Source organism: Manis javanica, chromosome 15, assembly GCF_040802235.1.
Source record: "Manis javanica isolate MJ-LG chromosome 15, MJ_LKY, whole genome shotgun sequence".
Taxonomy (NCBI): Eukaryota; Metazoa; Chordata; class Mammalia; order Pholidota; family Manidae; genus Manis; species Manis javanica.
In genome coordinates, this window is record NC_133170.1 from 67,670,303 (window position 1) to 67,697,550 (window position 27,248).

Genomic DNA, 27,248 nt, shown 5'->3' on the forward strand with positions numbered 1-27,248 from the left:
TTCATGATTTGAATATTTTTTTTATTTTCTGAAATGGAACCATTGTACATTGTACAAACCATACCTACTGATGGAATAAATAAGTGAAAAATTATACTGCTGTACAACACACCAAAAAAAAAAATCGTTAAGAGGGAAGAAAACTTAGGTAACGGTGAAAAAAGGTCTTTATACCTCTAACCAGGTCCTTGGCGATAATGAACATTCCATTCCAAACCATGACATCATTTGTTAAAGGTAGGTCACCACCCTATATGAATCGGTCAACTGCCTTCCAGGTTTCGGGTGTAAGTGCCAGCACTTTGTGGAATGTGTAGCCGCAGCCTCCCCAACTTCAAGTGCAGCAGGGAGTAAGTTTGCCCTGGGAGCCCTTTTAGGCCGTGGGCCTGGTGTCCGCGGAAGGCATTTGCTGAGGACCCCCGGCCCTGGCTTGGCCGGCTGAAAGGTCTTAGATTCTGAGGTGGGACGGGGTTGGGGGCCGGGTGGGGAACAGCAGCTCCAAGGAGCAGACTGTGTCAGGGCAGGAAGCACATCTGGATTTTTGCAGTCTAACCGCTCCGTGTGTGGAAGGCCTTCCTGGCCAGCGCTGAGTGCAGGCCGCTGGTGCTTTGCCTGGCGGAGCCGTGGCGGGGGGCCCAGTCGGTCCTGACCACTGGCCCATTCCTATCTTCAGGCACTTCAGAGAAAAACTATGACAGCCTCGGTATTGCGGATGTCGTCATCCTCAGCCGTGTCGACTCCCCTTACCTGTCCAGAGAGGCCATTGCCAACAGAAGGGACATGGGGGAACCCCGGCTGACTTGCCATTTCCATGGATGTGTGTGTGATTCTCCTTCAGCTGTCTTGGTTGCAACCTCTCATTTCCCAAAAAGAGGAGGAAATAAATACACGAATTCATCTTTCACCAAAATGGAGTTTCGCTGCAAAGAAAGGAGTTGCTCTAACTCTAGAGAAACTGGAGGTAAAGCCGCCGTGAGATACGCTGAGAGGTAATGCAGAACACAGTTCTCCACAGAACTGACTGCCTGAGGGGCAAAATTGGTAAGGATTTTTTTTTTTAAGACAGAAACCTTTCGGCATCACTAACTCCAACATTAAAATTTTCAAAGTTTGTTTTTTTTCTTCCCTTATTTCAGGAGACATTTTTGCATGAGGTATTTGAAATTCAGGAACATTTTGATTCTTCTTGAAGTGCAGGAAATAGATTAGCTCCCTTTAAAAAAAAAAAAAAGAGCCCCACTCTCAGAAACTCCTAGAAAATGGAATCTGGCAGACACTTCCCACTGTGGTCAGGAAAGAGAGCCCCGTGTCAAAGGTGGTACCTGAATATGCACCGATTAGCCAAAACAAAACAAAACAAAAAAAACAACAAAATCCGCAACCCCCCTCCCTCCCACAGCTCAAAGGGAGTTGGAACTCCAGTGCAGTAAAGAAAGCTCAGGAAAAGGATCAAGGTCTGAGGAGTTCATACAGGAATTAAGAGCAAACCAGGCCTCAGAACCAAACAATCAGGCAGTTAGTCCAAGGGGGCATCTCCGTTTTAGCGGGAGGAAGCTGACCCAGCAGGCAGGGGTGGAGGTGGGGGAGCGATTCATCACCCCTTTCAGGAGGAGTTCAAAGCTTTCCAATTCACTGGCACCTTGTTTCTGGCCTTTGAGGCCCAACCATCAAGGCCCACTCCCTGGTGGGGACCTTCGAGCACGTCCTGGGAATGAGATATATCCACCTGTTGGCTCTGAGAGTCAGAAACATTACCGAGTCAGGGATTTCGGCGACCTTGATCTTGCCCTCCCTGGGAGGTGGGGCCGGGTGGAGCTGGGAAGGCAAGGGCATCAGGTTACCGTGGATTTGAATCCACGCAATTCCTATGAGAGAAAGTTCAGCACCAGCTATTTCAACCACCTGCTCCCAGCCTCCTCAGCCCTTCTGTCGTCTAAGGAGACAATCCTGCAGCAGCCAGAGAAGTCACCTCGTCTCCAGAGGTGTGGCAGAAGGTGGTATGGTGGGGGCAGAGGGTGGAAGTGGTTGAACCACTGTGTGTCCATCTGGGCCATTGAGAGCTTGGGAACATCAGCCTCAGATGCCCCGAGGAAGTGAGAGCATTTTGAGTGGCCAGCCCTTGGGGACAGTGCCCTGACATCTGAGACTCCTTGGACCCTGGAGGCCAGTGCTGTCCCAACCCAGGGCTCAGGGCATCCCTGAGCCTGTTCTGCTTCTTGCTCCAGATGAAGTCCTGGACCAGGGAGGAGAGAGATGTGAGGAACATGGCAGTGGCTGCCTGAACAAAACCAAGAGGGCACTTTTCAAGGGAGATGCAAAACAACCAGGAAAACATGCCAGAGGTCACCTCAAGGGCACAAGGCACAAAAAAAGAAAGCAGAAGGAATCGGCTGAACAGTGAAAAGCCTGGACGAGAAGCGGATTCCTGATCGGTACCACCCTCCAGTAGCTTATATCGTTAAATAGAGAAGTGGAAAAAAACAATACAGCAGCAACACAAATGTAATCTTGGCTCCAGAGAGTGCGGACCCTCCTGAGCTGTCAGCCCCGCCTTCCCAAGGACAGTCACTTCAAGACTCAGGGGTTTTGCTTCACAGCAGAAAGTTCTTCAGTGTCTAAGAAGTCACGCTGTTCTAGGTTTTCTTGGGTTTGCACTTGGTAAACTTGAGAAGTTAGTAGTTCTGTTTGCACCTGAGAGAGATGGCTCAGGTGAAACTGTTCTGGGATTAAGCCTGCCAATGTGTCTCCCGAGAAACGTGGATCGCAGGACTGAACTTAGTGTCTACATCTCTTCAGAGTTTTGTTGGGAAGCCTCCAATTTCATCTTTTTAGAGGGTGGCACACCTTCCAAGTCCTTGGGGAAGAGGAAGACAAGAGAGACACAGGTTAATGTGCCAGAGGAGTGGTTTAGGCCAGTCGTGAGGTGGAAGGTCAGCCAGAAGGAGGGGTGGGGGTAGGCATCTGCCATCCCAAACTTCAGTTCTGACCCTGTGGCCCCCGTGTGGCCTCCAGGGAATTCACAGGCCTGCAAGGAATCTCAAACCCCATCTGCTCCTGCATCCACAAGCCTGTTTCTGCCCTGCTGGATTCCCTCCAGGTCTCCTGAGCACACCGCCACCCCGCTACTGTCACCACACTGTCCCTGGTGCCTTGAAGTCCTCCCTCCCCTTCATCACACGTGGCCTGGGGCTGGTCTCCCCAGGATCAGCCTTCTGATGGAAATTAATTGCCAGGGTGGTGATTCATGCACAAGTTTCAGGTGCACCTCTCCAAGCTCGAAGGCCTGGACCAAACTCACCGTGTTGCCAGTGAGTCCTCCAGGGCTCAGCACAGGGCCTGGCCTGGGCAGACACCTATAACTGACGTTATTCTGGGAAAAGGGTCCGTAGTTGTCACTAACTCCCCAAGGAGTCCCATGACTCAATACTTGCTCACCCACGCCTTCCCTGACCTTCCTGTTCAGCCACCTCAGGCATCGCCAAACTGAGCGAGCACCCAAGGCTAGTTCTTGACTTTATCCAGCCTACCTGCTGCTCCCACGGTATCTATGGATGGGAATAAGCTGAATGGTTTCCTGGAGTCCGCCCTTTCCCTCCCATTCTGCCACCCAACCTATCAGCACATCTCACTAACTCCAGCTCCAAGTGGAGCCCGCCCACCTCTCCCCTCTGCCCACGGCCTGCCGCACCTGGGCCACCACCATCTCCTTAAGCAGCAGCCTGCCCATGGCTTCCCTACCCAGCCTCCCATATAGCCCAAGTGATCATCTCAAAAAGAGAAATCATACCCTGAGTGTAAAACCTACCAGTGTATTCCCACTGACTTCAGAACAAAATCCCAACTCCTCACCAGGCCAAGAAGGCCCTAGCGCCAGCCTGGGCCTGCCTCTTCCTGGTCTCACCCTCTCGTCCTTGTCTGCGAGCCCCTAGCCACCCTGCCTCCTCTTTGGTCCCACAGGCTTGCCTTGTGTCCAGGCCTGGGCACCTGCAGTTCCCTCTCCTAGACGGCCTGCCCTCCCAGTCCTGACTTCTCATCCTCCCATTCCTGCCAAGAGCCCAGCCCTCTCTGCCTAGGCCATCAGAACGCTCAGGCTTCCTCGTGTCATCCTGTCCCGATCCTCCCCAGGTGTGTTCTATGACTGTGACCCGCCCATGGGTGCTGCTGTGTCCGGGCATCAAGAGCCCCAAGAGGGCAGGGAGGGACCTCATTGGCTGCTCCTCCTGGGTCCCTAGTATCTGGCAGGGCCCAGGGAATGTTAACCAAGACCCCCGGGTCATGACAAAACATGTATGGGTCTCGTGGGACAGACCCTGAGAGCAGGTATCATGGAGAGGTAGGAAGAGCTGCCTCTGACTTTCCTCTCCCTTTTTCTCATGAACATAATAAAAGCTCAACTCAGACATTAAGGGAGAAAGAGAAAGTGGACTACAGTGTCTTCGGAGGGTGTGGAGCCTGTTCAGAAGGCCCTTTGGTTCTGCTAGGCACTTGGTGGCAGACAGTGTGAGCTCGCAGGGGGCGCGGGAGAGACAGGGAGCTGGGAATGAAGGGGAGGAGACAGTGGCTCAGGGTGCTGGGCAAGAAGCCCTCCTGATACTGGGGAGGAGGAGGGGCCAGAATGGGGATGTATTTCTTCTTTTTTAAACAGGAATGTCCAACCTCAATGTCAAGTTGCTTTCTTTACTGCAGTGAAGCCTCCATCTGGCCCACAAAGCCAGCGGCTGTGTAACCAAGCATGACTATCCATGAGTGCACAGAAATGGTGGAGGAGGCCCAGTTTCAGGTCTGGGCACCCTAGAGGAGGTGGGGCAAGTCAGAAGGGAAGACCCGTGAGCTTCTCAGACATGGGAGGCACCTGATGCCCCAGGGTGCGGAGCAAAGTTTCAAGCTGACTTTTCTTGCACTGAGTTTAAGAGGCCAAGAGACTCCAGACAGTCTTGGTTTTACAAACCATACATGAGGCTTTCATTTTTATTTTTCAAATAAAAAATGCTGATTTTTTTTTTTTGTTAATGGGCTCATGCTACTCCTGAGGTTTTGTGCCTTGCTTTTTCTCATTTCACATGATGAGAGTATTTCTCTATTCTCTCTCTGTACCTGGGTCAACTACACTTTTTAACAGCTGCATACCAGTCTGTCTTATCCATGACCCCCAGATTTTTTGAAATAGCACCTTTTCAACAAATTTAGGTTGTGGCCAACTTCCTGCCACTAGCACTATGTCTGCGGGCGTCTGGAGGTGTATTCTGTCGGGGGGGGAGTTGCAGATCCCAGGGTACATAGAAGTTAAAGTCTGAGAGGCACTTCCAGTAGGGAAAGGCCTGGTTCAAGCCTCCACAAAGTGCAGGCCAAGTCCTGCCCTTCCCTTTCTTTCTGCTGTTACTTGTCAGTTTCTCCTGAGGTACCAGAAAATACTGGAAAATATGCAGCAAAGTGAAAATAGTTTTACTAATTGAAATTTTGACCTCTTTGTCTCCATTCCTCTTACATGAGCACAGAAAGCCATCAGCGAAAAGCCATAATGGTGGCAACACCAAGGCCTCTCTGTGCCCAGCTCCACATGTGGTACCCACATTCTCTCAATGCACCCCACCCAGGCTCCAGGGCAGTTCTGGGATCCCATTTGGGCAGCTGAAGACGCAAGGCTCAGTGTGAGGTGGAGCCAGGATCTGAACCCGGATGTTGCGCCTACACACTGGGCCACCTGCTTCTGCACTGATTCAGACCAGATGCTGACAGTGATGACCCAGAAGGGGTCTGAGCAGGGGGAGCATAGTCAACTGCAAAATCCCACAGAATGACCCATCCAGGCATTTAGGATTCTAAAGACTTCTCTTCCCAGCTCTAAAGGAAGTTGACTTTGGGTCACTGAAAGTGGGCAGTGCTTTTGTGGACCTGAATAAACAAAGTAACAAAGCTGAGGCTGGCATAAAGGACCTTTCCTCTTTCTACGCCCTCCCCGAAGGCCAGGCCCCTCACTGTAGGGCAGCGCCCGGGGTGGGACACAGAAGGACGGTCATGAATCCTGCTCAGTGAATACAGGATGTTCCAATCCTCCAACGAGATGCCTTTCAACATACCCCCAACACCCCAACAGGCTCCCCGCTGATCTGGCTGCCCCTCTGAGGCCTCGATCGAGCTACCTGAGAAATTGTGGACGTCTCTGCAGCTAGACCTGCGTCTCCAGATGGCTGCCGCTCGACTTTCTCTGAACTGTTCATCGAGTTTTCCACTGAAGACTGTGAATTCTGCTCATCAGAAGCATCTATGGGAAAAGCAAAATGACAGAAGCTGTTTTCAGACATGGGAAATGTGGAACCAGATGGACCAATTACTAAAAATACCTAGAACTCGCTAGTTTTGTAGCCGGGCGGTCTGTCAGGGCTGCAATGAGCTGGGAGCCTGGGAAGCCTCTTGCTTATTCTTTAGTGATGTCGTTTTAAGCGACCAGGCCACACGTCGACCCTGGGGCCTCCAACCTCTCTCTGCACACCCATTACCTGCCCAGGTCCCAGAGCATCTAAAGGATGCTACAGGCTTCGCGCGGCGTGCGCCTTGCGCCCTCTGGTGGACACAACGCGCTCCAGTCATCATGGCTGTTGACTCCTCCCCCTTCCATACAGAGCCTGCATCCTCCACTCGGAACCCAGTGGTAACTGCCCCTGTGTAAACGTTTCTCTTAATAAAATGGGTATTTTTCTCATTGCCACAGCAATGATGATCATTGCAAATTAACGCAAAAGTTAAAAATAACAATTATCTCACGCCTACAGCTACCACACCACTAACATTTTAGAGGATTTATTCCCATCTTTCCAGATGTTTTCCCCCAGTACATGCATGGTATTCTTCACTGTCCTCAAAATAGGAGTACATAGTATTTTGGAAGAAATTTTCGTGTCTTAAAAATTTTTCTAAATGCAAGAGTATACAAGACAGCTGCACAGATTCTATCAAGCAATCATTTATGTAATGAAGACTGTTTTGCCAGTTATTTGCACTGTTTCTTACATAGTGGTCCCCCTGCCCCACCCCTGCCTGGTTCCGTTGGCGGGAGGAAGGCACAGCTGTGTGAGGTGATGCAGCTTTGGAAGATGAGGTAGCAGTGGTTGCCCTTGAAGCTTATTTTGCGCAGAGCTGGAGAGCTCTGGGAGAAGCAGCCTCCCACCCAGGGCCCTGCAGGCTGGCATGCAAGGGCCCTAACATATGCCACCCTGATTTTTAAAAGGAGCACTGAAACACTCAAGAGTGCCTTCCTTCCTGGGGTTTACGAGGCAGAGCACCAACAAGGGGGTGGGCAGAGGGGGAATCCAGGCTTATGTTTTAAAGCAAGCAAGCAACATAGAGAAATGAAGAAAAGTCAAGTGGCACTCCAGTGCCTGAGGAAAGACAGGAGCAGAGGGCAGGGCAGGAAGGAGCTGCGAGCCCCAACTCCCAAGGGGGCTACCCTCCCAGCCACCCATCCCAACTGAACAGCTCTTAACACATGCTCCCCAAACCAGCAGCCAGGTCTCTCACCACGGTGCCAGGAGACCCGACACCCAGCAGGCTCTGAGCTGGGTTTTCCTGCTGCCACGGGGAGAGTCAGGGGTCCACCCGGGCCAGCCTGGGCTCTGCCTACAAGTTGGTGTCTGTGGGACACAAGATTTAGAGGCAGACCTGGGTTCCATACTCTCACTGTCACATGATTCCCAAGGGACCCGTAAAAAACAACCACAGTCACCCTGTCGGGAGAGGCAAAGCACCCCAGCAGTAAAACCACCCCGGGTGGCAGTGACTGAGGGGTTTCCAGGGCACTGAACCAACCCCTGAGAACCTGACATCTCTTTGATACTTTTAGTTTTGCCTTTAAGATTCATGTGAATTCAAGTTCCTCAAAAAGTTTAGCAGAATTACCATACAACCCAGCAATTCCACTCCTCAGTAGAGACTCAAAAGAACTAAGAATGGATCCTCAAACTAATACTTGTACACGAATGTTCACACAGCACTGTTCACCACAGCCAAGGTGGAAACAGCCCCAATGCAAATTAGCAGAGGAAGGGATAAACAAAATGTGGTCTATCCACATAATGGAATATGACTCAGTCATAAAAAGGAATGAAGCACTGGCACACGGATGCACACCACAACACAGATGCACCTTGAAAACATGATCCTGGGCCAAAGAAGCCAGTCACAAATGGTCATATACTGTGTGATTCTACTGATCTGAAATGTCCAGAACAGGCAAAGCCATAGAGACAAAAAGCAGACTGGTGGCTGCCAGCCACTCGGGGAGAAGGGGGAGTAGCAGTTAATGGGTACAGGGTTTCCTTGGGGTGACAGAAATGTCTTGGAACTAGATAAAGGTGGTTCAACACTGTGAATGTGCTAAATTCCATTCAACTGTTCACTTTAAAATAGTTACTCTTTTTTTTTTTTGAGAGGGCATCTCTCATATTTATTGATCAAATGGTTGTTAACGACAATAAAATTCTGTATAGGGGACTCAATGCACAATCATTCATCAACCCCAAGCCTAATTCTCAACAGTCTCCAATCTTCTGAAGCATAACGAACAAGTTCTTGCATGGTGAACAAGTTCTTACATAGTGAATAAGTTCTTACATGGTGAACAAGTTCTTACATAGTGAATAAGTTCTTACATGGTGAACAGTGCAAGGGCAGTCATCACAGAAACTTTTGGTTTTGATCACACATCATGAACTATAAACAATCAAGTCAGATATGATTATCCATTTGATTTTTATACTTGATTTATATGTGAATCCCACATTTCTCCCATTTTTTTTTTTTAAATAAAATGCTGCAGTGGTAGGTAGATGCAAGATAAAGGTAGAAAACATAATTTAGTGCTGTAAGAGGGCAAATGTAGATGATCAGGTCTGTGCCTATAGACTAAGTATTAATCCAAGCTAGACAAGGGCACCAAAACATAAAATAGTTACTCTTTATGTTACATGAATCACATCCTTAAAAAAAATCCATGTTAATGCTATATTCCATTTACTTTAACAAATATTTTCAACTGTTGCTGCCCCCTTCCTCTCCAGCCCAGTGGAGGCGGGTGGGGGCCCCAGATGGAGGTACAGAAATCACAAAAACGGCCAGTCACCCAGAGTCGTGCTAACCCCTTGTGCAGCCTGAGAGCTCAGTGGGAACTGGCCCCAGGGCAGCAGCCTGATTCTCCTAGCCCAGTGGTACTGGAACTCACCCAGAAGAAATTATTTTCCAAGGGCCTAAATTTAGCCCAGGGAGTTTGGCCATTATGTCATCCCCTGAACTCACTCAGCAGTAAACAAGTTCAAAGCAAGGTTAACAGCTGGCGACCAACCCGCCCCGGTACGGTCCGGCAGGCAGTGTGCACCCACCTGTGGCAGGCCCGCCTGAGCAATGCTGGGCAGCCGTGCAGGCCCAGTGGCCTGCAGTGGCCAGGAGAGTTATGCTTCATGTAACATAAAAGTAACTATTTTAAAGTGAGCGATTCAGTGGCATTTAGCACATTCACAGTATTGCGCAACCACCTCTACCTAGTTTCAAGACATCTCTGTCACCCCTAAGGAAACCCTGGACCTGTGAGCAGTCACTGCCCCACCCCCAGCCCCAGGCAGCCACCAGTCCGCTTTCTGTCCTTATGGACATGTCTTATCAGTAGAATCACACAATGTGTGACCTTTAGTGACTGGCTTCTTCCACTCAGCGTAGACCAGTAAAGCTTTTGGTGATGATGGTGGGCGGGGTTGGTAGCTGCTAAAACGTGGCAATTCTGGAAGCATTAACCCAAGATGTTAATTCTGGCAGCTGAGCTGTAAGTGGCCCTTGAGGCAAAGGAAACACAGATGCCAAACCTGGGGGAAATGCTGCTGTGGCCTGGAAGAGCGCAGGGGGTGGGGAGAAGCCAGGATGCAGTGCACACCTGGTCCCGCAGGGCCCTGCCTGCCACCCCCAGCCCCCCATGGAAGAGCAGAGAAGGCGGCTCCCTCACTCGCTCACCAGGCCCTTCCTGCACACAAGGCCCAGGCCAAGCACTTCACTTCCTTTCCTGTGTCATTTGCTTCTTGCAGCGACCTGACAAGGGAGGCAACTCTTATTTGTCTCATTTTATAAACAAGGAAACAGGAAGGCTTGCAGGAGGCGACGCTGCCAGGCCAAGGCCACACGGCTAGCACGTGTCGCCCAGATGTGACCAGCTTGTCCTGTCCCCAGTCCCAGCCCTGTGGCTCCACTGTCCTCTATCTGCAGAGCCATCTTACCAGGGAGGCACAGGGGGCTGCTATGCCATGACAAGAGGGAACACCCACATGCTGCACATGGTGGAAGGCCACGCCAAAGTTCAGGACAGCGGTTCTCAACCGTGGGTGATTTTGTCCCCCTCTGCCCAGGGAGGCACAAATGTTTGACATTTCTGGAAACATTTTTGGCGTCACAACTCAGGGTGGTGGGTGGGGGTTACTTCAGGGCTGCATCCTACCCACCCGCCCACACCCGAGCAGAGGGCAGGCCCACCAAGCGACAGAAACAACGCATGCAACCAACAGCGTGGGGACACTGAACAACAAGAAGCTGGTAAAGAGAATAAAATGAACCTTATGCCTGAACATGGAACAGTCTCCATGGTGACTGTTAAGCGAAAGCTTTGTAAGAAAGCAGGTTACAATTGCGTACAGCTATGTTAGGTGCACAGCCCATTTCTGGAAGGCCACAAAACAACCCACCCGCAATCCTTCCTGCAGCCTGGGCAGGGTCTCTGCAGTCTGTGTCCTGAAGTCTTACTGCTCCCTGCATCCAGGACTGCCTGCCTCCCACCACTCCCCTGCCCAGAGGACAACCTGGACATCAATACCTTCTTTGCCCAGTGCAGAAAGGGGCACCACGGAGCACCTGAGCCCCTCACACCTGGCTGGCTCGCCCCTTCCCCTCAAGTCCCCAAGCATTACCCCTTGGTCCCTTCTGCTGGACTGCTCACTCCCCTCCTCCCCCTGCTCAGCCTTCAAGCCCAAGTCAGACAGCATCTCCTTCAGGGGGCTTCACCGAGGCCCCAAAGGCTCTCTTTCCTTATTCTATCACAGCTCCAACCACAAACTCAAAGCTCCCTCAGGGGCCAGGCAGCACCAAGAATGAGTCAAGTGAGCTGTTTAGTTCAGACAAAGATAAAAAAAAGTCTCATGGAATATTTTTCTCTTCCTCAAAGGAGCCTCAGACTTTTGTTTTTCTACTTTTGATATAGAAATAGGTTTAAAAAAGTTTAACTTTCTTTTTAAGGATATAAGAAAACAACAGTGATCCAGGAGTAATACAGGATAACTGCTTGTGAGGAGACAGTAGGGAGTACTGGGGAGTGTGGTAACTGGTAAAGCAGTTGCTCTCACCCCCGTGGGGAGCTGCAGCTGCATTTCTGCTCTAGCTGGTTGCTGCTCCATGGAAAAGTAGGCCCAGTACTGCCAGGTCTGATTTGTCAAGAGAAGGCAGAAATCAACCTTACTTTAAGTGAAGTTCTTCAAGTTTTAAGTTTTGACATCAAATTCAAATTAAAAATAAAAATACCACTGGGCTCCGTGGCCACACCCACACACCACAGGCTGGATCTGGTGTGTCTGCAACCTCTGCAGAGTGTAATTCTCAGTTCTGACGTCTGTCTCCCCTGCTTGCCCTTGAGTTCTTGAGGGGCGGGAAGCATGACTCAGCTGTGGCCCAGGACTGGCACAGAGTCCCACATAGGGTGGATGTGGGTCAAGTGTGTCAAAGGGCATGGCATGGGTCTTGGATCTGCTCCACAGCACAGGAGCATCTTTCTCCAGAGGAGACCTTCCCCCTCCCCATGCACCAAGCTGAGTAGCATATCAGCCCAAGCAGCCCGGGCAGCCCAGGCCTCTTCCCAACTGTGGATTCTGCACTGGGGCTTGGGCACCTAAGGCACCATCCCCTCCCCTGCCCTGCTCCTCCCCCCACACCTCCCTTCACAGACGGGCCAGGCTGTCCCTCCAGGTGCTAGGAGTCACCTTTGAGGCCCTGCCCAGCACAGGCACCACCTGTCAACACATATTCTCACCTCATACCTTCAAAATAGACCTCGGTATTAGGCAATTGGGAACCACTGTCCAATTTCCCTGGCATAAGAACAGTACTGTGACTATGTAAGACAGCAGGGTACAGGGATGCAATGTCATAAGGTCTATAACTTACTGTCAAAGGCCCCCCAAAAAAATCACCAAATTTGGTTAATATATACAGGAGAGTGAACTATTTTTTGAATTTCTCTGGGAATTTGAAAATTTTCATTTAAAGAGTCCAGAAATTTCAAAAATTTTTAAATAAGCAAATATATACACATATACATACGTCCTCTGCAGTCAGACAGCTACCTCCCCACTCCTCTGTTCCTGCCGGCCCCCACCAGCCTCCCCCTCTGGGATGACTGCAGAAGCCTCTCACTGGCCTCCGTGCCACCATCCCAGGCCCCTACCATCTGTTCTCCATCTCAGCAGCTGAAGTGATCCTTCAGATCATGACCCTCAGTCACGGGGGTGGGTGGGTGAAGTGGCCTACAAGCCCGGCCCCTCTGACCTCACCTCACTGAGCCACTCCCCATGTGCTCCTGCCTCAGGGCCTTTGCATTGCCTCTGTCTACAGTACTCTCTCCCATTTACCCACAGGGCTTGCTTCCTTGCCTAATTTGAGCCTCATATGCTCTAATGTCACCTTCTCCGGGAGGCCTTCCCTGACTTCCTATTTAAATTGCAATACTCCCTGGAATTCGGCAGGAGTCCCCCTTCCCCTCTCTTCCTTTATAGTTTGTGACAGCACTTATTTTCCAAACACTAGACTGCAGGATTTTTAAATTGCCCCACAAAAATGTGAGCTCCAGGCATTCCCTTTCTCCTAAAGTCTCGGCACATGGCAGACCTCCCTAAAGACCTGGCAACAGACTGCTTGAAGGCTGGCTGGGGAAGGCCCCTCCAGCCCAGGCACAGAGCCCAGGCCCCGACGTGTACCTTCTGCCCCAGGGAGCTCCCTCCCATCGGCCTGGGCCTCATCAGCCTTGTTGTCCGGGCCATCTCCGGGCCCTGCTGAGCTGGGCTCCGGAGCCGGGCTCGAGTTACTGCTGTTCTCCTGTTTGATTGGGGAGGCGTCTGCGATGGAGCTCTGGTTGCTGTTATCATCTGCAGGGGGGAAGAGAAGCAGGGGGTGAAGTCCCGCAGCTGCTAAGGAAAGGCACAGGGGCTCAGCCTCCCCACGCCTCAGGCCCCCATGCCTCATGCCAGCAGCCCCACAGGTTGCTCGCCAAGGACAGGAGACACTTTCTCCCGAAGACCTCCAAGATGACCCCCCACAGCCAGGTCACATGTCCTGTGAGGCAAAAGGCGCCGGGAGCTGGCCTGACCTTTGCCCGTGGGCTCACTGAGGAGAATCCTGTGTTTGCAGGCAGCTAGCTACAGAGAGTGGCCTACCACCTTTTAAATCTTTGGGGACATTTGAGGCCTCATTCTGGGTGAAGAAGCCAGACATCTTGTGTACCTGACATGGCCCAAGAGACAGCACTGCCAAAATGTTTCGTTTGATCTAATCAAGCCTCTGGACCAACTTCCACTTGATAAAAAATAAAATGAAGAGAGGAACAAGTTAATGGAAAATGGGATATTTCCCGGAACAATTGGCCCAGGGTCTTCAACAAGCAATGCCATTAAAAAAAGGAGAAGCAGGGAAGATTATTGTAGATTTAAAGAAATTTAAGAGCCCTAACAACTGAATATGACATATGAAAATTTCCTGGATCCTGTTCTGAACCTTTCAGCTATCAGACATTTTGGGATAACTGGGGAATATGAGCATATATGGAGTTTAAAAGATAATAAGGAATTGTTAATTTTGCTAGGAGTGAAAAATGGTACAGTGGGCATACAGAAATGTTGTTTATTAGCAACATGTGTTGAAGTGTTTAGGCACAGATTTAAATACGATGCAGGGAAATGTATTTTCAAATGCTTTATCACAGGCTGCATTCTGCTGTCAGAATTCCTTGAACCTGACACTCAAGAGCTGTGCATTTTTATGTGTAAATTGTATTTCAATTAAAAAACTTAAGACATTTGAAAAAAAACAAATGAGGCAAACATGGCATAATGTTAGTGAAAACCTAGGTGGTAGGTATGCAGGATTCATCACACTATTCTCTCTACTACAAAATTTTTCATAATACAAAGAAAAAAAAGAAAGTTAATTGGGCAATGGCATTAGTAACTGAGCTGGAAGCAGAGCGGGGGTCCCAGGGCATGTATCCCTTTGCCCTGGACCCCCTTTCTTGCGCACAGTCATGTTAAACTACAGATACCCAAGCAGTGATTTAAAAAATACTGCAAATCATATGCTGCTTTTCTGGGCCATGCTGTGCACCTGGGACCAAAGCCATTTTTGTAAAAATGAGAGAAAGAAAGAGAGAAGAGTTACGTCAACATGTCCCAGGCACCAACTACTTGCTGGGCACCAGGCCAAAGCATTTACAGTCACCTTGTTTAATCTGCCTAAAAACCTACCAGGTAGGTGCAGAGGGGGACATGGTGGCTCAGAATGGCAGAGCCCCTTGCTCAGGCTAGCCTGCCCAACTCTGAACCCCGTCTTTCTGCACCCTCAACCTGCCAGGAAAGCACCAGGAAGTGATGCCCACTGGGTAAACTGCACCTTATTTTAAGTGTACTCTGGGGTACTCATAACACAAGAGCATCCTCTTGTGAATTCTGAGACTTAAAAAGCAATATGTACTTTCCTGACTCACCTTTTGAAAAAACCTCAACTTCCTTCCCATGCCAATACAAGTATGTGTGCGTGTAATAAGCATGGAAGGCAGAGGCTGGACCAGGGGTCCCAGCATGAGGTTATGTTAATTAAGGACAGTAAGTGCTAATGTTTAGCAAGTTAGCTACCTGGGCTTAAACTGGTCACCGGTAATAGTGCGACCTTAATACCTGGGCTAAGACTAAAGAGAAGGCTGCAGGCAGCCCCTCCCTTCATCTCCCCCATGGCCAATCCACCCACCTGAAACTTTCTGGAAGACTTCAGCCAGGCCCACATCACTCCCTGAGCTTTCCTACTTACATGCCCCATGGTCAGACTTAATCTTGGGTGCACATGTACTAAAATGGAAATGACACCGAGAAGGTGACCAAGGCTCCTGCACTGGGGACCTGGTCTGTTCAGCATTCTAGATTTTTCAGGAGTGTTAGTCTGGGCTTGTGGCCACAGACTTGCATTCTGCCTCTAAGGGATCTCCAGTGCTTGCACTGACAGTCACAAACTTCTTAACGCTGGGCAAGTTACTTGCCCTTCCAAGCTTTAGGATCCTCATCTGTACATTAAATATTAGGATTAAATGAAATAATGCATGAAGTGGGTTTAATAATGCATGAAGTGTTCAACCGTCTTGTTGAACAAAAGAACTGGGGTGGCCAAAAATACAAAGATTGAATTGGGATCAAGAAATGGAGAAAAGCAAGGGTTGCATGTTCTTATATTAGCAGGCCAGGCAGGTGACAAAACTCCCATCAGGCAGGCAAGCCAGGTGGGCTTGGAGATGCCACACCCTCTTGCAGAGACAGCTGGTCCTGCCTCAGTAGGCTGCTGGCTGCCTCCAGGGAGCATGTGGCCAGAGTTCCCAGATCTGTTGTTTTCAAAGGATGACAGAAATGCAAATTTCCTAATTTATAAATACCAGGAGCTCAGTTTCTAAGAAGCTCCATGTTTGAATCTCTAAGGTCAGAAGCCAGGGGGTGGCTTTCCTTGGAAGGGTAGATTCCAGGGGTATTGCCAGGAATAACTTGATCTGGGCTGATTATATGGGCGTGGGCAGCTTGTGAACATTTAATGGAGCCATACACTTAGGATGTGTGCCGTTCTTCTCAGATAAAACGGTACGAGAAATAAATACCAGCAATATCAAAATAACGGCAGGCTGGCTAAAGCAGGTCTCCAGCCTGGATTCAAATAGTGGGACACTCGTTACAACTTTTGAAATAAGGCAGCGCAGGGAGTTGGGCTATCAATGGGGAAGGCTGGTCCCAGGGTTCCAGAGTGATTAATGGGATGTCAGAATCCAGTTTGGAGCTTCCCAGTGGCTGAAGCAAAATAGGAAATGCAAGTACAGTCTTCCATATGTTATGTCAGGCCTAGGAGGGAAAATGGTATACATCTATCCAAAACAAAGTTCCTGGGCACACAGGGCTGACAGAACATCTGGGAGATCATGGTCACTGGGGGAGAAGGTCTTATTTTACATCTCTGGCTTATGTTATGTTTCTTGGCTTGCTGTGCTGGGCAAAGAAGTTTCTTCTTCTCCACTGATCCTTCTCCTTGGCACAGAGGCCTCCTGGTTGTGCCCAGCCCTCCTACCCCCTGTCTGGAATGTGAACAAACCTGCTGGTAAAACAAAAACACAACTGAGAGCTCTGCCCCAGCCCAGGGACGGGCAGGGGAGGCCACCAGGGCCACGGGGAGCTCACCGTGCATGTCCATCATCCCTGGGGATGAGCTGTTCTCTGGAGTGGTCACTTCAGAACCACACTTCTCATCTTTCCCCTTCTTCTTGTTCTTGCTTTTCTGGAGGAGAAAAAACATGGCAGAAACCGAGTCACCATATTGAGAGCGCGCCGATGCATGAGCAGAACCCTGGACACAGTATGAATGTTTCACTCTGCTCCTGCATCCTGGAGTCCCAAGTCCCTGAGGGCTCTCCTTGGCCTGCATTTGAAAATGTCCTACTAGGGGACTGATCTGGCTTCAGAATCTAAGAGCCCTGCAGAAGGGAGGATTCTGGGGCAGGGCTGGGAACCACCCTGCCTTGTTTGCGGGGCCATCACCAGTAGGCATGCAAACACCCAGGCAGGTGGGAATTTCCTTCACCTTTGGGGAAGATATCTGGGGAGAAGGCAATCGTCTGGGCCTGCCCAGAGCAGGTACGGCAACGCTAGGTGATGGATGGAAAAGGCAGAGTTCTTACATTCCCACTCTCCGTGGGTCCCTGGTCTGCCCTTCTCAAAGTAGCTGACGTCCAGCACCGTCCTGGAAGACCAGGTGAGGAGGGAAATCCCAAGGAGGAGGGGCACAAAGGGAATGCTTTTTGTGTGCAGTCCCATTTTTTACAAATGGAATAGAATCATGTTGGAAACAACCTGCGTCCATCAATAAGAGACTCATTAAATAAATCATAGTAGGTTCGTTCAGTGTGATGCAGTGCCACAGTTACAGAGACTAGGCTCTGTGTGGGTTACAGAAGTACAGTTCTTCAAGTACTAATGTGGAATGATCTACAAAAATACCAACATATTAAAATATTTCAATATCTCCAAGATGAGTAAGAGAAAGATGCAGAACATGGGAACATAAAGCCACCGTCCACACTAAGGAAAAGGATAAGGAACATTCACTGCGTGTGTGTTTGTGTGCACACACTCTCTCTGGAATGATCAACAAACGCTGGTTGCCTCCCAGGAAAAGAGCTGGGTGGGGTGTGGCAGACATGCAGGGATGGGAAGCAGATTTATAAAAAGATACACAGAAAAATAAAAGTACCATTTGAAGAATATGCAAACCTATAGAGACAGAAAGTAGATTGGTGATTGCCAAGATCTTGGGGTAATGATTGCTAATGGGTATGAGTGTTCTTTTTGGAGTAATGAAAATATTTTGGGATTACAGTGGTGATGGTTACACAACTATGAAGATAACAAACAGTGACTTGTACACTTTAAAAGAGTGAATTTTATGGCATGTGAATTTAAAAACATTTTTAAAGTAATGTTTGAATTCTGTAACATTTTACCTATTGAAAACAATACTATTTTCAAGAGCAAAAAATTTTCAAGGAAAAAAAATGCTGCAGCCATGTTTTAATTGGGTGTTTAAAAAAATAAAAAGCTATCCCTCTAAAATGTAGATTCCTGGCCATAACCATGAGATTTGAATTCAGCTGTCTGGGGTGGAGCAGAGGGACCTGCATTTCTTCAAGATTCCCCGAAGATGGGCTGCTCAGCCAGGCTGGGACCCATCACCCTAGAGGAAAGTGGGTGAGGGAAATGGCCTATTGTGTTTCAGGGCTCAGAGAACTGACAGCAAATTAGCATTTGTTGAGCACCATCTGCATAGCTGCACTGGGCTAAGTTTTCTCCATTTGATATATTGCCTTTACTCTGCTGCAGAAACCCCAGAAACTGGGTGCTACTGTTCCTCAGCACAAGAGGGAAGGGCCAGCAAGGTGGGGCTACCTGTCCAACATCACAGGTTAATTGGGGGTGGCCTCTCAGACTCCAAATCTCATGCTCTTGCCCAGCCTGGAGCTGCTCTGTCCTCCCTGACAGCCCATATATTACATTTTCTCCTTGATCACAACCCATTTGGCACTTCCCTGATGTCTGTTTCATGCTATTCTATAATTATCTTCCCCCAACGAGATTATAAATTCTTTGAGAGCAGGGACCACGTCTTCTCGGATGCAACCAGCGTTTATACAACACCTAATGATGTGCAAGGCACAGACTTGGGCCTGAGCCAGGAGCTGCCTTCGAGGAGCCGGGCCGCGCCCCGCTCTCCCTCTGAAACGGCCGACACCAAATGCTGCAATGGTTTAGGTCTTAGTGCTGCTGGGCAAGGCAGTCCTGGTGGCTCCAAAGGCCCAGGCCAGACCCAGAAGGAACGACAAATGCCCATGTTCTCAGCCCAGTGCAAACAGCCCCCAGCCCTGGGTGAGCACGTGACCACAGGGTGGAGAATGGAGCCTCAGCTCTGCCTGGAGGCCCAAGACAAGTACCTGGAGACAGTAGGCTCAGCCCCACCCTTACGGCCCCCTAGAAACTACCAACCATGCCCATGCCTCCCCCAGGAGCTGGGTGGCTGGAGCAAGCCATCTTCCCGGAGGAGAAGACAGTCGGCATGGATAGGGAAGGCCCTCCAGGCAGGAGGAACAGCCCGTGCAAAGGCCTGTGGTGGAACCGTTCTGGGTTTGGTTAGACAAGAGAGTAGCTGACCTGGGGTCTTTGGGGGTAACTGGCATGGAAGCCACCAAGCTGAAAACGCCACAAGGGGCAGCTGCCTAGCTTCAACCCCTTTATAATCCAGCCCGGCCTCTGGAGCTCCCCCTTGTGGCTAGTCACCACCGCGCCCCTACCTCCCCCACCCCATAGCCCCCAATGGGAGGCTCACATTTCCCTGCACCAAACTCTCACTCAGGGTCTCTGGTGGCTCCAACCCCCAGTGGGCTCTGCACCAGCAGGGAGAGCATGTGCTCTGGAGGTAGATGGACCTGACACTTGCTACACTTGCTACGTGATTCTGGGAAAGGAGCTTCACCACCCTGAGCCTGTGCCCTCACTTTGTGCAAACAGAATAAAGAGATCAACTACATATACTTGGTGTGACAAATAAGTGAGGTAAACCTGGCAGAAGGTCAGGTGCTCTCAGGCATGGTGCTACAGTGATGGGCAGTGTCTGCCCATCTGTGGGTACCACCACGCCTGCTCCCACTCCAGGGCTCCAGGAAGGGGACACCTCTGCACTACGCATGTCCCCACTGGCAAACCGGGGCTCTCAGCCCAGAACAGATGCTTCCAGGGGTACCCTTCCACCTCTCTTGGACTGGACCAGGAGTGGGGGGAGGATACAGGTCCAGCAACCTCTCCAGCCTGAAGCTGAGTTCTTCTGCTTCCCAGGCGGCCTTGGCCCTTGGTGGGAGGGAGCTTGGGCAGATGGCCCCACCCCACATACTCACGTCATCAACCTTTGGCTCCGTCACAGGGACCCACTTGTAGATTCGCAGGGATGTGTCACCTACCGTCACCCACTTCTTCTCCCTGCAGAGGATGGGGAAGAGCCCGTTACCAGGGGGTGTCTGGGGCAGACCCTGCTCACCCTTACAGGGGGCAGAGGCCTTATTCCCCTAGAGCACCTGTGATGTGGTGGCTTGGGGTCAAGACTGAGCCCCAATCACACATACAGGGTTTGAATCCCAGCTCTGCTGCTCACTAGCTCAGGCAAGTCACTTCCCTAACTAAGCCTCAGCTTCCCCATCTGTTAGACCACATAGGGTTGTCAATCTCTCAGGCTGCCGTGACGATTACACAAGGAATGTGTGTTAAAAGCCTCTGTGTCTGGAAGAAGTGCTTGGTAAGATGAGGGACGGGGGCTGTCCCTCTGGATGAAGGGAATCGGCCCACATTCCTCCAGCTTTTGCTCCACATCACTGCCAACTCCACGTGGCCAGCACCTGAACCATAGCCCCTCTGGGCAGCAAAGAAGGCGTCAGGCCAGTGGGGCATTTCCTCCTGTGGGGTGGGGGTCTTCAGCAAGGGCACCCAGGGCTCACGCTGCCCTCCAGCCATGCCTCTGAGGTCTGGGGAAGGGGAGAGAAGCAGACAGCGTGAGTAACTACCTTACATGCTTCTGTCAGAGAAGCCAAGGCGGTCGGATAGCAGTGGCCTCCTGGCTGCCCAGTGGCCTAGGTCCCAAGGGCGGCCCCCAGACGCTGACACCGAGGGTCTATGACCATGGGCAGCAGGCAGCTGGCAGGATGCTCCGAGGCCCCATGCCTTGGTTCTGAGACAGACACTCATCTCAGGGGCTCTGCTGCTAATGCCACATGTGCACAGCTGCCCCCCATCCCAGCCACATCCTAAACTCCTGGGCCCCCCAACTGCTAGGGTGGGTTTATGGGCCAGCAAAAAATCATGAGAAGGAAAAGAGGTGACTGGTTTTCAATGAGGATAATTACCACGCTCTTCTCTCCCTGCTCTGCCCCAAGCCAATGCTGTTCTGTAGATTATTGCGACAGTCTCCAAACTTTGGTTCTTGACCCCCTGTGGTCCACAGGTCAGGTCAGGTCACTTCCTGCCCCCAACACTGAGAGGGACAGCCAGAGGCCAGGCACCTGAGGACACCGAGGCTTAGGCGAACGCTCAGAAGGGAAGCTGGCCTTCCATCCCAGGCGGCATGCACTCTGAAGTCATCGTTCCAAGCACTGGCTCTGCCACCTCCGGAGAAGTGGGAGGGCACAAAGGGTCTGTCAACTGCACGAAGAGAAAAGTAGCTGGCTCAAAAGGACCCACAATGGAATGCTGGGGCCAGATGCACACCTGGTAGAGGTGGCCTAGTTGCCAGGAGACCTCAGCAATTTTAGTGACAAGGGAGAACTGAGAATTGCATGTGACACGGGCACTTCTGTTGTGAGCTGCCAGCCACATTGTCCAGCCTCCCTGCCCAGACCTCAGCCTGTGTCCTCCCCTCCATGGGTGGGTGGTAGTGGGACGTACTTTAGCCACCCAGCTTTCACCACAAGGGGTTCTGGGTGCCTACGCACACTCAAAACCAGCTCATCAAAACCATGGTCATCTCTACTCCAGAACTGTGCCTGCTTGGGTCACACAGGTTCCCTGATGGAAGAAGCCAGGGCCTGTCTTTTGTTTATTCTATGACTGTTTCTAGTGCCTTCTGAGTGCAAAGCACTGTACACACTTGCTCTAATTTTTCCATAACCTAGTGAGGTAAGAATTGTCACCTTCTCTGTTTGACAGATAAAGGAACTGAGGCATAAGGAGCCAGCATTCAAACCCTCCATGCCACACTTCTTTTTGGGGCAGCCTCACTTGCCCCCATCCCTGCCCCTTTTAAACAAGAAAGAGTTAAGTAAAGACAGGTATTTAAGTCATCACCACCTGTCTTCCACCTCCCAGAGTCAGGATGGACAATCCCAATCCCAATCTTGCCCTCTTCCCATCCTGAATAGTCAGAAGGTGCCTGGAAGGCACAGGGCATTCCAAGGAACTCAGTAACAAAGCAGCGATCATAATGGCCATTGTATGGCCACTGTGTGCTGGGAGCTCACATCATGCCTAGTGCCAAGCGCATTACTTACAATGCTCACTATCCCGAGGACTGCCACCAGGCCTGTGAGTGGGGACTGCTGTCACTCCCACTTTGTAGGTGGGGAAACAGGAGGCCCATAGAGGTTATACTACTAGTTCACAGTCACAGAGGCCTAGGCCCCAAATGGGGCACCAGAACCAGGACTGGACACAGGCTCTGACCCCACAGCCCAGCCTGTGCTATCCCATGGTCCACGAAAAACTAAGAAATTATTCCAGAGAGCTCCTCAGTGACAGAAGCTGTACAAAACGTACAAGTTTCTAGAATTCCAGGCCCATGGCCAAAGACACCCATCACTCAAGCCTTCAGTTGGCTTCCTGGGACTGGGCCCCAGTAGGTCAGCAATTCCAAGGTTTGACTGTATCTAAAAAAAAAAAAAGTAACTGACTTGCAAAACACAGGACACCTCTCAAGGCACAAAGTGTGCCATTTCTGGGCTTCATGAGGCAAGATGAACATTTGAAGTTGTAAGGGCTTCCCACAGATGTTACAGGACCTGCAGGTTATGAGCTGAACAGCCAGGTTCTTGCGTCTCACTTTGCCCCAGATGGTGACCCCTTGGCCCGAGTCCCCAGCTCACCCCAGAGATTAGAAACCTCTCTTGGGTTGTGTTTCTAGGACATTGAGGGGCTCCGGAACAGAGTGAAGAGCTTTAAGGACCCACCCTGGGACTGCTGCTCCGTCAGCAGCCACTCAGGGGAGCCAGGGCCCCGGAACTCAGGTGGGAGCCACTGAGCAAGCAGCGGAAGGACCAGAAGGGGTTTCATGGACATGTGCAGTGGGCTCTGGGTGCCCCATCAAGCAGGTGGCTTGGCAGCACCTTGAGAAAAGACACAGAACTCAAGGAACAGCTGAATTCCCACTATCACCCAAACTTGGCACCCCAGAGCACACTGCCCCCCACCCCTGATGAGGGCACTGGTTGTACTTCCTACCTCACGTCTGGGTGGCAAAGAAGCAGCCAACAAGTGTGTTTTGTCTGGCCTGCATGGTACCTTAAAAAAATGTGAATCATCACCAAACTGTAAGAAAAAAGTCAGATCCACATGGATATCCAGGTTCCTGACTACTCTGGAAAACATGATCTGGCCGTAAGGGGCCCGCCTGCCCCAGGGAACGAGGGCTCTCTCCACATGGGGCTCCGAGGCTCCCTCAGACCTGCAGCTCTCAGCACCTGGAGACATGGGGCCCGGACTCACCACCCCCGGCAGCGCCCAAACCCTGCCGCGGAGCTGCGCTGGGCCCAGCTGCACCCTCCTGGCCCCTGCCATCCAGCCAGGCTTCACCTTCCTTCTTGCCATCAGACTTGGGCTCCTGGATGGAAAGGACAAATGGGGTCCCAGCTGTAGCAGCAGAGACCAAATGCTCCTCGCCAGCACAGGCTCCTGTACAAACCACGAGCATCCACCCCAGATCCTCATGTTCTCCTGGGTCTAGGTTCAGGGACTAAGGAGGCCATCTTGGGGCCTCCCACTGTCCAAGGGGACCCTGCTGACCCCGTCAAAGAAGAGCCCTAAATCCTTCACTTTGTATTCACTTCCTGGGGCTAATCCTTGATGCCCTGGGAGGCCTGGCCTATGGCTGGTCTCATCCTAACTAGGCCTAGGCCCATCTGACCTAACCTGCCCCTGGCAGGAGGGTAACCCCAAAGGTACAGTCAAACCTCCCCTCTCTCAGATGGGAAATCCTAGGGGCACAGACCTCTGTCCCCACAAATCACTGAGGGACCCTTCAGATCAAATGCCCACAGACCCAGGCCCAAGCCTTACTGCTTGGCTCAAGCCTTAGCCTTCTGCCCAATGACTCCCCCGACTTCACCCACACTGGGCCTCTTAACATTGCCCCAGTTTGCCAAAAAGGGACCACCATTTTGTTCTTCCTTTAGCCATCTCCTGGCTGGAACATCGAACAGAAAGGAGAGGAGAAACACCTGGCAGCTATGGACAGGGTGGTGCTGGCTGCCTGCTTTTTCCAAGACAAGGGGAGTGTAGTGCTGGCAGAAGGGTGGATTTTTATGGGGTCACTGGAGTTGAGGAGAAATACCACCCTAGGCTTGCAGACTGAATGACATGCCAGACACCTCTGTCCTCCTCTGGATAAAATACAGGATGCTGATTTAAATTTAAATTTCAGGTAAACAACAAATATTTAGTGTATGTTATGTTCAAATTGCATGGGGCATACATACATACATACATACAAATAAAAAAGTACAGTTAACTCTTGAACAATGTAAAGTTAGGGATGCCAACCCCTCAGCACAGTCAAAAATCTGTATAGGAAATTAATGATACCAAAGTAAAGAGGAAAAAAATAAATAAATAAATACGCTGTATAGGACTTTTGACTCCCCCAAACTTAACTATGAATAGCCAGCCTTTTGTTGACTGGCAGCCTTACTGATAACACAAACAGTTGATTAACACATTTTTGTATATTTTTTATATACTATAGTCTTACAATAAAGGAAGTTGGAGAAAAGAAAATGTTCTTTCAAGTTGGTGAAAATCTCCCAGAAATTTTCCAGTATATTTATTGAAAAAGTTCCATGTATAAGTGGGCCTGTGCAGTTCAAACCTGTGCTGTTCAGGGGTCAACTGTATTTTTGAAAATTATTTCTGAAATGTTTATCTGAAATTCAAATTTAACCTGGAGTCTTGTAATTTTATTTGCTAAATCTGGCAACCCGACGTTCCAGACAGTGGCGAAATACATGGTTGGTGGCCACGCAGTTAATAAACAACCCAAAACTTCAGGACTGACTGAAGACCCATTCTAAAGGTTCAGTGGAGTGAAGTTTAGCTTCTCTGGGCTGGGGAAACCCAGAAAGTTAAGGCGAAGCCATTTTTGCTTAGAAGAGGCAGAAAAAAAAGAAGAAAATTCAGCAAAACACAAGTTTGTACAGAGTCCCTCTCAAAATGAGGACAACATGTAATGACTTTCACATGTGCAGAGATAAGTCCTTTTAGAGACATGACCTTGTTCTAGGAGGGGAGAGAGCAGCACAGGACCCCTTGCTGCCATGGTTAGAGAAGTTGCATGGTTTGTCCAAGGTCATAGCAAGGAAGTGAACTGGAAGCCCAGTTATGAGCTCCCAAAGCCTGAGGATTTTAGAAGACAGGACCTGTTGTTTCCCAAAACACAAGGAGTAAGGTAGACATGGTCTCCTCCCCTCAAACTGAGGCCTGGCTCCCTCCACACTGGCTGCTCAGGGATGTGGGGTGGAAAACCCCATAGCTCCATCTGCCCTCCTTACAGAGCAGCTGGCAGGCAGGCCCTACAGGAGCAGCTGTCAGGGTGCAAGGGCCTCTGCTGGGCTGGGAACCTGGAGCAGAAGGCCTCACCACGCCTCTTGGAACAGAGAAAGGCAGCTTGTCCCCAGCCCCCTTCCCCTTCTCACCTCCAGGCCGGTGACAGACACCACCAGTTCTTTCTTTGAATAGGCTCTAAGGCAAGCGACAACTCCAGCCTTCCCTCCGGGATCCCCACAGGGGAGGGCATTGCGGGCTTGTCCTGCGTTGTGTTTTGGCCTGCAGCTGTTTCTGCCATTTTTAAATGGCTCCAGTTGGGCACTGGGTGCCCTGCCCGCCAGGGGAGCTCACAGAGCCCGCAGACTTGGATCTCAACTTTGGAAGGCCTCCCCTTCTCACGGTTCTGAAAATTCTTTGTCCCATTGAAGCCAAACCCAGCCCTTGGCTGGGCATCCGGCCATCTGCAGAGGGCCCTTTCCATAGGAGGCCCAGGAGCACGTGGACTTTATTGATTTTCCTCTTGCCTTTTTTCTTGGGTTTGACTCAGAAAGGACAGCTAACTTGTGACACAGGCTAGACCGAAGGCTCGCCCCCAGTGGTTTTTAGAGACCAAGGCGTTACTCAAGAAATGACATCCCTAAACATAAGCATACCCGCCAAGGGGCCTGCCCGGCTGTTAGGCTTTAAATAAAGGGTCAGGGCGAGCCCGCTGCGCTGACACTCAGAACATCGCGGCTGCTCCTCTCCCTTCCAGACCCTGGTGAAGCCGTGGGAAAAAAATAATAAAGTTGAAACGGGGGAGCTGGGAGTTTTCAACAAGTCTGCCCCAACCCGGCGATCGGCTGCCGCCTCGGGCCTGGCCCTCGAGCCGATGGCCAGCGAGACCCGCGAGGCCGGGAAACGCTCGAGCATTAATTACACGAGGCCACGCCGGGCAGATGCCAAGCGGAGCTTCGCGAACACGCGCGGCCGCACCGAACCTGCCGCTCCTCCCAGGCGGGGGACAAAAACAACGGCCCTTTCCGCAAAACAAGCGCGGCTGCTGGCAGGGGGATGCACAGGCAGTCCGGGACCGGTTCCTGGCCCCCAGATGCACGCCTGCCCGCGCCTGGAGCCGGGCCGGGAGTGGACCCTACGCTCCGGGCCACAACAGCGGTGCTTCCTTCTCGCGTTCGCCCTCATCTTTCTCCTCGCGCAGAGCCCTCGCTCCAGGCAGCCCAAAGCGCTAAATTTAAACGGCTCGCGCTCTGCAAACTCCGCGGACTCGAGGGCGCCGGGCCTGGGAGGCGCAGAGCGGGCGGACCGGCTGGGAGGGCAGCGAGCGGAGGCCCGGCGCGGACTGGGGCGCGGAGGCCGGCGCTGCGCCGCCCGGGGCGCGCGGGGAGCCGGCGGCGGCAGCGGCGGCCCGCTCGGAGCCTGCACAATGGAGCTGGCGCTCTCCCCTCCGCCGCCGGCATCGCGGCCCGGGCGCGCGGGAAGCCGCTTTCATGTGACTTGCACAAAACGAAATGGCTTCTGGGGCCGGCCCGAGCCCCCCTCCCGGGAGCCGAGCACCGCGCCGGGGACCGCCCGCCGCCCCGCCGCCCGGCCCGGGTGCCCCGCCGCCTCCGGGCTGCCGCCGCCGCCGCGCCAGGTGGGCGACAGGCGCGAGCGCACCTGGGCAGCGGCCAGGCCCCCGCCTCTCGCAGGTGACCCTGCTCGCGCGCCGCCCGCCCTCTCCAACTCCTGGGCGGCGGCGAGCGGGCGGGCGACCCGGGGCGCTGCGCCGCCGGCTTTTTGTACGTGGTCCCTGGGTTCGGGGCGGCCACGGAGCCAGGCGGGCGGGCGGGCGCCTCCGCTTACCATTTGCGCACTTTCTCGATAGCCGCCATGACCCTCTTGATATCATCTTTGGCCCGGCTCCTGGTCTCGGCTCGAACCGACCTGCCCGACATGGTTCTGACGGGGAGAGAGAGGCTGGGGGAGCGCGCCCGCCGGGTCCTGCTGGCGCTCCGCGGCGGCCACACTCGCGCCGCCCGCCCGCTCACTCACTCGCACACACGCGCACACATACACACACACACGCGCGCACACACACACACACACACACACAAAGCC

At 51.7% G+C, this 27,248-nt stretch overlaps 1 protein-coding gene across 6 annotated transcripts; it reads right to left on the reverse strand.

Annotated features, from left to right (window-relative positions):
- Nucleotides 1-27,223, reverse strand: BCL7A (BAF chromatin remodeling complex subunit BCL7A). Of its 6 annotated transcripts, XM_037014112.2 has the most exons (8): nt 26,994-27,214; nt 23,100-23,214; nt 20,906-21,044; nt 19,751-19,832; nt 16,491-16,587; nt 12,993-13,160; nt 6,141-6,262; nt 1-2,854 (listed from the first exon to the last, which is right to left on the reverse strand). In XM_037014112.2, exons 1-8 carry the CDS (start codon nt 26,994-26,996, stop codon nt 2,783-2,785), a joined length of 798 nt encoding a protein of 265 aa, XP_036870007.2. In that variant the 5' UTR covers nt 26,997-27,214; the 3' UTR covers nt 1-2,782. The 6 variants fall into 6 exon arrangements, with proteins under 6 accessions (XP_036870007.2, XP_036870009.2, XP_073079674.1 ...); XM_037014114.2 differs by lacking the exon at nt 23,100-23,214; XM_073223573.1 differs by lacking the exon at nt 26,994-27,214 and having other exon boundaries at nt 22,565-23,214.
- Nucleotides 27,224-27,248: the final 25 nt, after the last annotated feature.

Excerpts from the sequence above, each read along its gene's own strand:
- BCL7A (XM_037014110.2), bottom strand. The coding sequence starts at position 25,632 with ATGGAAAGGGCCCTCTGCAGATGGCCGGATGCCCAGCCAAGGGCTGGG. Across the intron at positions 16,588-19,750 it reads CGGAGCCAAAGGTTGATGAC|AAAAGCAAGAACAAGAAGAA; the intron begins GTGAGTATGTGG and ends TTTCTCCTCCAG. Across the intron at positions 6,263-12,992 it reads GGAGCTCCCTGGGGCAGAAG|ATGCTTCTGATGAGCAGAAT; the intron begins GTACACGTCGGG and ends CTTTTCCCATAG.